The 9,033-nt window shown below is 50.3% G+C and overlaps 1 protein-coding gene across 1 annotated transcript; it reads right to left on the reverse strand.

Moving 5' to 3' along the window:
• Positions 1-4,103: 4,103 nt before the first annotated feature.
• Positions 4,104-8,040, reverse strand: TRIB1 (tribbles pseudokinase 1; the record flags this gene model as incomplete). Its single annotated transcript, XM_080339046.1, has 3 exons — positions 7,286-8,040; positions 6,608-6,900; positions 4,104-4,572 (listed from the first exon to the last, which is right to left on the reverse strand). The coding sequence occupies exons 1-3, from the start codon at positions 7,586-7,588 to the stop codon at positions 4,104-4,106; spliced, it is 1,065 nt and encodes a 354-aa protein (XP_080195172.1). The 5' UTR covers positions 7,589-8,040.
• Between the last annotated feature and the right edge of the window lie 993 nt (positions 8,041-9,033).

Consider the following 9,033-nt stretch of genomic DNA (forward strand, 5'->3'; position numbering starts at 1 on the left):
AAAGAATAGGGGGAAGAAAATTTAGTTTTGTATAAAGACATAATGTGAAGAGATTTGCTGGACAGAGTGCGCTCAGCACTGAATGAATAAAATGTGCTTTTCAAGTAATCTCCGAGGCCTCCCCTCTATGCATTAAAGAGCTAGAGAGCAGTCTTTGTGATCCAGCCAAGCACAAAGAACCCTTGTCTTGCATATCTTTATGAACCATTTCTCTTTCCTCCCTTTTCTTTCATAAATAATACACTGAAGAAGTGCTTTAGACTGACTTGAAAGCGTTCTCCTAATATAAGGACAAATTTTTAGCATAGGTGGAACTGAACCTCTACCGATCCTTCTTAATAACTGCAAATAACCTCAGCAGTATCACCTGCTTGGCAAAGAGATGTTGACCTTAAACCTGAGCTTGCTGAGCTGGCTGTTTTACCTGGCACTTTAAAAGGGAGCCAGTTCATAAATTCTGCTGCGCTACTTTAAAAAGAAAATTATTGAACTGATGCCTAAAATGCAGCTTAAGTAACAAGAGTTGATAAAAATATATATCTAGGATATAAGATCTATCCTGACTGAGAGACAGCTTGATGCCAGTTTAGGATGTAGTGAAAAACCTCTTTTTTTGGTGTGTTTTCAGCAGCAAACAGAGGAGGACTGAAGGTTCCCAGCACTTCAAACAGGCCAGAAATATCTCGCAGCTTCAAGGTGAAAATAGTGACCAGCTCTGAGAAACACCTAAGAGATTCATACAGTCCCCATCCAACACGGACCATTTAAAAATAGACAAATTATGACTCTCTCTAAAAGAGATGTATGCATTGCATAAATCAAAGTTCTCACACCCACCGTCAAAGTTTAATCACTTAATATGCTGGTTCTTTCAACATGCTCTGAAACTTTGTATACAATAATACAAACGGTGGAGTTACGAAGCAGTAGCAATTTATTCTGCTGTGCAAACGGATGTTGCATTATAATCCCTGAAGCAACACAGAGGCTGTTTGCAGATGTTACTACAATTTGGCATTTATTTTAATTGCTCTCCAGTGCAGCGTGTGAAACAAAGTCATGGGGTGACCTGCACATTCACCTACTCGGGGTGACTTAACTGCAGGGGAAAAAAAATAACGTGTTTTGAAAGTTCTCAAGGTTTCACCAAAGCATGAACCTCCTGCAGCCTTTTTTTAAGAGGATGCACCAGGGCTCCCATCCAAGCCCAAAAGCAATGGTAGGGCAGGGAGTAATTTAATCAGCCAGGCTACGTGGCGCATGTATTTTTACAAGTATTGCAAGAATAACATCAGTAAAGTAATTTGAGATATTCTGGTGTCTGACATTCACTCAGTAAGCGCTAAGAAAATATGCTTACTGCACAGATCGCTGGTTTCCCAGGGTGGGAGTCAAGGTGCCTCATGAAAGTCAGCGTACATGGCTTTATCATTGACCCTATTCCCTCCTTCTCCCTTTCTACTCCCTTTCTAAAAGCAAAACCTATTTAAAAGCTGCTCCAGCTCGAAGAGCTGCCTGGAAGCAGTTGCTCTGATAAACAGATTTCAAGGAAAAGGACAAAGTTAAACATGAGGCAAAGTATAAATAAAAATCAAGACTCTCTTCCTCCTCCTCCTCTCTACTTGTGAGCGATGATCTCACCGCGCCGGGTGGATTGCAAGGGTGGCTCGATCTCTTTCAGGAAAGCACATTCTCTAACCTTGATACTGCTGCTATTTATACTCCTCTCTTCTCATCACAAAGAAAAGCAGCTCTAATAATCTTTCCCTTCGTTTTTAACGGGAGCACCAGGTGGCCCCCGCGCTGGCTCCAGGGAGCCAGGTCCAGCCCACTGGCTGCGGCTCCCGGTTAAACCCGAGGCTCTCAGATGCTGCTTCTGCTCCTGGCTGCTCGCTTTTAGACACCTGAGATCTGATTTTCCACCGGCTGGAGGGTCAGGTCACCGCGCACATGGGTGCAGGGTGGCAGCCTTGTGGTGCTGCAGCATTTTCTGCTCTCGTGGCACGGATGGAAGCGAACGCATGTCCTGAAAGGCAAGAGGGTGTCTGAAGTTCAGAGGCAGAGCTGTGACCCCTCTCCCCCTTGCTGATCAGATGACGGCTCATTTCATGTCACCTTTTCCACCCCCGGGAGGCAGGAGACATCCCCGGTCCCCACTCATCTCCATGGGGACTGAGCAGAGCTGGAAGCATCAGTGTTCAGACCCCAAATATATATATATATATCGGGACCATACATCAGTTCATCCTCTTTGAGGCCAAGCTATATTTTCCGATCAAACCGAACACACCCGAGCTGTGTTCCCTTTGAGACACCACAACAAAATGGGGACAAACATTATGAAACCAAGTTTATTAAAACTTTCTACAAGTCAGACTTTTATCATCCAGGTTTCCACAGACATATACATATTTACAAGTCGGACCATAGTGTTTTTAGCTTTTCTGGCAGAGTTTTCCACCAATATATACAAAGGTACTGTATCTCATAGAAGGGTTAAACTGTATCACAGATACAAATGTCAAGCAATCATGAGAGGTTTAGTGCAACGGAGAGCTGTAGCGCCCTGCTCTCAATGCTCATGATTCTGTCAAGTTAGTATTGCCAACAATAATTCACATTAAATTGCTCTTTGACACCTCTTATTAGGACAAACAAAGTACAACAAAACAAGAAAACAAAACCCCAAACAGTAAGGTATGTACAAAGTACACAGTCCATGAGGTATACATGGTATTCTCGCACGTGTGGCGGGACTGCAGCTTGCTGGGGTTAACCCTTAAATGACTTCACTCAAACTGTGCCCTCTCAGGGACCTACGTTACCCACCTCTCAGCCATTTCAGAAGCCGCGCTCTCGCCTAAGGCGAATGGACATCTCTTTGCATAAGCCACTGGGTACAAATGTGAAACAGAGCAGAAATTTTAGGTAGGACTAAGCTTTACTTACCCCCAACCCAGGAAGCTAATGATTTAGATATATTCATTATCCAAGCACATTGGAAAGACTATGAACAATCATGCAGAAAAAAAAAAAAAGGAAAAAAAATGTAGCTGGAGGCAAACAACATACCTGGAAATCAGCTAAGGGTGTATGGAGATTTTACTCTTAAGACTAACTTTTTGGGGGGTGGAAGGGAGAAAAGGAGGAGATGTGATGCTTCTAAGAGTTGAGCCTGTAGGAAAACACAACCGTGTTTACATGTACTGTACAAGATACCCCTTATCGTTTTCCAAGGGAAGGCGCGCCAGCCGATAGTGTTACGGTTTGGTAAACGGATACGTTTTGGCACTCGGAGCTAACGAGACCTGCTACTCGACGAGCAAACTGAGGGCATAAAGTTATATAGGCTACACCATGGTAACGTGAGGCTTAAGTCTATTTAAAATACTTTCCTGGGCAGCAAATGGAATCGAAGGGGATCCGGCTGGGAGATCCACCCATTTCTGTTTCGGAAAGAGCCCCAGCAGTGATTTGTCTTACGGGTGGATTGAGGAGCTTCGTGCCTCTGGAAGCGAGATGAGCTGGAGGAGCAGCAGCGAGCGGGCAGCTGGCCGTGGCGGGTGAACACCTCCTTCCCTCATTAAAGTGCGCTTACAGTCAGAAAGCTACTTTGCAAGCCAGCCGGTGGGGCACGCCGAGTCCATTCCCCTTTTTCCCCATTTCTGTCAGATTTGCTCAGTCAGAGGCACGTCTCACACCCTCCACCCCCTAGGCGTCCCAGCCAGGGCTCTGCACCCCCATAGCCACCGCGGGGAAGCAGACGGGGCTGCCGTTCTGTCTCACACCTTGTCAGCCGTAGGACTCGGTGGCCAAGATGTGGCCAGTTCCAGTGGTGGAGGATGCGGGAGGCAGGAGACAAGCTCCCACAAAGCTGCATGAGTCCTTGGGGCCGGCAGGACGGACCTACCAGCAGAGCAAGAGGATGAAACTCTGAGTGCACTCAGGGAGCGAAGAGCTACGGGTTGGTGTTCATTTTAAAGAAGGTCACTTTTCTGACCATACTGGCACTTTAAGATGCTGTTCAGTTCACAAACGTGGAAAAATGAAACCCTACGAAGATGTCAGAGTTGAGAACCACCGAGGCTTTTGAGATTTCGGGGTCAGCAGAAGAAGGAACTAATATCGTCACTGTCTCCGTGGTATTCTGGAACAATTTGATCCGAAGCTCCCGTCTCCTGGTCTGTATATCCAGGCTCCAAAACCGCCTCAAACCAAGGGTGGAGCAAGATCTCCGGAGCAGTGAGTCTTTCAGAGGGCTCCCGCCGCAGGAGGCTGCGGATGAGGCATCGGGCTTTGGGGGAGACGTGGTCAGGAATACAGAACTGTCCGCGTCGGATTTTGGAAAACAGAGTGCTAGGGTCCGAGTCATGGAAGGGATAGCGTCCCACCAGCAGGGTATAGAGCATCACTCCCAAACTCCACACGTCAGCCGATTTTCCAGAGTAAGTCCCCGTTGTGTTTAGGATCTCAGGGCTGACGTACGCTGGGCATCCGTGCTTGTCGGAGAGCGCATCGTCTTCACCTTTGATGATGTGCGTGTCTTCCAGGCTCTCCAAACGCAGCTGAGTCCTGGGGAGGGCAGGAGAGGAGCCACGGGTTAGAAATAGCAACATCCAGGCACCAGTGGGCACAGAGAGCCCCCGCCATGGCAAACCCCATTCCCCTTCTCGCACCGGCATAAAGGAAACACTTTGTAATTCGCCTGGACTCCCAGACCTGTATAATGGAAGTGCAGCTTTGTGCACTGGGTGGGTGCTCAGCAACACCTGCTTATTTTATTTACTGGGGATTTTAACAGTACAGAGGGCTCTTTAGGAACACCGGCAAGTCACCTTCTGTCTAGGCAGGTTGCACTGCAACTGCAGGAGGTTAATCGCCTACAACACATCGTACACGCTGCTATTTGCCGTTCAGGCTTTGAGCAAACAGTGTCCAGCTGCTCGATTTTGCAAACTGCAAAGTCCAGCTCCCTTCCACGCTTGCAGGAACCACCAGCTCTCCTGAATTTTGTATTTTATTTTTAAATTTTATTTTAAAATTATTATTCTTTTTGCCTTTCTGGAGGGTATCGCTGCAGCCGCCACCTCCCAGGTGGAGACGGGTCCATCCTGCCCTCCCGTTTTGGGGGGCAAGGGGAACTTTGCGTCAGCGAGGCAGCCACGGGCCAGCCCGGGAAGGCTGCAGCCTGTCCTCGGCGTGACCTCACCAAGTACCCATTGGTTCTGCAAACGGAAAATATGACTCAACACGAACCGTGGGCCCGGGATTGGCTGCGGGAGCCCTGAAACTGCACCTGTGTCAGGGGAGCCCGAGTCCGCCTGCCATTGCTTAACCCTCTTATTGCCAAATGCGATGCACATGACACTCGTCTGTGCAACGCGTTATTTCCTAATGAGTGAGACTGTGCGCAATGTAACATTTCAACAAATGTTTCATCTTCTAATGGGCGGGAAAAGCTGCAATAGTTTCCTTCAAAGGAATTACTTTCTTTGGATGTCAACATATGGTTGTTTCTGTTTAAGAGGGGCAGTGCTGGTTAATTTTCTTATCACATTTGCAAATGATATCCCGAAGAAGGGTTAGCCCAGTTAAAAAAAAAAAGGAAGAAAAAAGGCATTTTGTTCTGCCTCAGTAATATCGCATCTAGTTTCATCAGATTAAGCACAACTCCATTACAGCTTTCACTTATTTTTTTAGCTTTCCACGGGATAAGCAGCTAGTCAGTCAGTTCTGCGGATCTAAAATGTATTTCTGGCTCTGCCACGTGCGGTGAAGCACTACTAGAGCAGCTAAAACTCCAGGGAAATACTGAATTATTTCTGTAATCTAACAACCAGAGCCTGGATGTCATTTCTATAAACCTAGGCTTTAGGCTAAGTTTTACCAAAGTGCTTTTCCTCGGTGCAGGATTCCCAAAGCAATATTTAACCATGTCCCACCTTCCCTCCTGTGTGTGCCCACATCCACGGGCACAGGGGGCACAGAAAGCACCACCACTGCCAGTAGTGGAGGAGGGATCCAAGCCTTGAAGGACACAGACAATCTTTCTTCAGCAGCGTAACCCTGATCAGCAGGGGATTTCAGCGAGGAGACCCCTCCGGGCACCCCTCTCCCAGCCACGGCTCTGCCATGGGGCAGCTCTCCTGGGGACAAGGAGGGACCAGAGCTCCAGCTCCTCACACCTCCTGCTCCCTCCGACCAGCCGTTCCCCCTCCCTGGCCCAGCGCCTCGGCCCCCCCTCCTCTCCCTGCCTTTTATCCATTTTACACTGAATGAGTGGCACACATGACATCTTCTGGTGCTAATGAGCATCCAAACCATCGTCCCTTTGTCTACCAGAGGGTTGCACTGAACTTCTGCTGAATGAGAGGAAGCTCCCAGAGAGCTTCCTCCCTTTGGTCAGTCGAGATCAAGCTAAGAGTGAGTCCATACCGGTTAGATCCATGACCTACTACGCACACGTGATGGGGACCTACTCAGATCACTCGCAGGTGATGCCTGGCTGACACAGGCGTTTCCACTCCCTGGGACACTTTTTGCATCTCTGGCTGTGGCATTCCTCCCTCCCCACTCACCCCAGGGCTGGCTGGTGACAGCCACTTACCTTTCTTCATTAGAGAAGACAAATTTCCTGAGCTTGAGGTCACCAAGTACGATGGCCGACTGGTGGCAGTGAGCTACAGCAGAGACAATCTGCTTGAACAGCCCGGCAGCCTCCTCTTCCCTCAGCCTCTTGCAGCTCCTCACGTAGGAGTGCATGTCCCCAAAGTCCTTTTCAAAGAACACATACGCCTTGGTGTCCCCGAGGATGACTTCGACCACCCCAGTGATGTTTCTGTGTGACGGCAGCTGAATGTAAGGCCGGATCTTGTCCTGGTAGTGTTTGAGGGGGAACACCTGTAAAGAGGAAATTAAGTCAAAATTCATTCTCAAGGGCGTTGAAAGCAGCGGCTCGCGTAGCAACTCTCCCCAAACAATGACGAGGGAGCTGGAGGGGAGCCAAGGCTCGGCAGGAACGCCGTTCAAAGCGGTTACCGAGACCCTTCCTGTTCATTTTTATATTGAAAGAAGTGGGGGGAAATAAAACAAACCACCATCCCAAAGCCTTTTGGGGAAGATACTCCGAGGTAACCCGGAGTCACAGCTTACTTCCAGCCCATGTAAATCCCCACCGGCAGCAGGCGGGCGTTTCTAACCGGGGAGCAGCAGGCGGATGTGCTGCCAGGTTCTCCCCCCGGGAGGATCCCCCCACCCCAGCCCATCCGCGGGGCTCGTCGCTCACCTTGCAGCGCAGCTCCCGCCCGGAGCTGACGCTCAGCGCCCGGGACACCTGCTCCCGCTCGGCCAGCGGCAGCAGCAGGTACGAGGCGATCAGGCTGGGACCCGCCGCTCCCCCGCCGGCGGGAGACACGGGGGGACAAGGCGATCCGGGGACGCTCAGGCAATCCGGGGGTCCGCAATCGGCGAGGCGAGGGCACTTGGCGGCCGGTGCTTCTTCGGCGGGGCCGTCGTGGAGAGGCTGGAGCCGCTTGGCCGGGGCGCTGCGGCAGCGGGCGGCCGGCAGGAGGGACGCGGGGCGGCTCATGGAGGGGAGCGGGAGCGGGCGCGGAGCTCAGAGGCGGGCGGTGCGCGCTTGGCGCATCCCTTCGCTCCCTCACCTCGGGCCGTGTCCACCATCTGCTGCCGACTCCGCGCTAAAGTAGTTGGAGGCTTTTAAAAAAAAAAAAAAAAAAAAAAAAAGCAAAAAAAATGAATGTGAGGCTCCTCCTCCCGGGTCTGACGCACGGGGAAATGGGAGGAGGGAGGATCGGACACTCCTGCGCCGCTCCGCCCGCTGCTCTCCGCGCCCCGGGTCCCAGCCGGTCGCGCAGACCGGTCCCCAGCGCCCCGCCGGGCTTTGTGACCCGCTGGGACCGGGGGCGCGGCGGGACCCCGCCCCGTGGTTCTCCAGCAAGGACATCTCATGTCCGACTCACACTCTTGGGGATAGGAGCGCTGGGGGGGTCACCCCTTGCTTTAGGGGTTCGCCCTTTGCACGCCCAGCGCGCTTGCAGAACCTTCAAGGCTCCACCGCCCGCTTGTAAGCACGAAGAGACGGGCAGGGAGCGTTTTCTGGCAAATCTAATAGACAAGAAAGTCACCGGCACCGAAGGATGAGCGTCTCTTCTGCAAGGGCAGCCCTGGAAATGGCAGCAGCGGGATTATCAATGACCAGCGTGTGCTGCTGCGAAACGGTGCCAGAAATTTCAAATGCCGCCGTAGTGCTTTCCAGACAGCATCGCCTCTGTGATGAGTAAAAAACTAAAAGTTAAGCCAGGCTAATTGCAAAGAGAAAGCAAGTCCAGCTCGATTCCCAGAAGCTTCTGCTTTATACATTTGCCACACTTCTCCCCAGCTCTAATTCTTGTCACTAATCACTAAATAATGAGTGTTTATCCCAAGGTTTGCGTCACGAAGCTGTTGTGTGTTTACCACTGTTCGTTCATGAGCATGGACTTAACGTGCACCAGCAGAAAACCTTTGCGTTGGGTGTTTCCCGTGTTAAAAGTACCTGCTCTCTGAAAAAGGAACAGCATGGAGAGCGAGGAGCAGCGCAGTGACCTGCGAGGAGCAGAGAATCCAGCTCAACAGCCACCATTGGAGTCACAAGTGTGGGTTTAAAAGAATAGTAAACAGATTTGCAGCCAAGACTGTGAGTAAACAGAAGAAAAATGAGAGAAAAGCAGACAACAAATCATCCCTGGAAAAAAAATACAGACAGCTGTAGTTTTGACCAGAGTTCTTCAGAAGGAAAATCTCCAGCTTTTCTGTTTACATATATGCAAATTTTCGGTAATTCAGTGCTGAGGCTTCACTAATAGCACAGAGAGCCTGAGTTTTGTTATTCTGTAGGATCGGTTCCTATCCCGTTTTGGTTTCCCCGCCCCTGGTCTGTGTAAGTAGCGCAGAGGGACCGGACAGGGCCCCCAGCTCTGGAGCCCGTGATGCCACACGTGCAGGTATTTGCTCAGATTCCTGATAGATAACTGC

This window comes from Nesoenas mayeri (genome assembly GCF_963082525.1).
Source record: "Nesoenas mayeri genome assembly, chromosome: 2".
Classification (NCBI taxonomy): Eukaryota; Metazoa; Chordata; class Aves; order Columbiformes; family Columbidae; genus Nesoenas; species Nesoenas mayeri.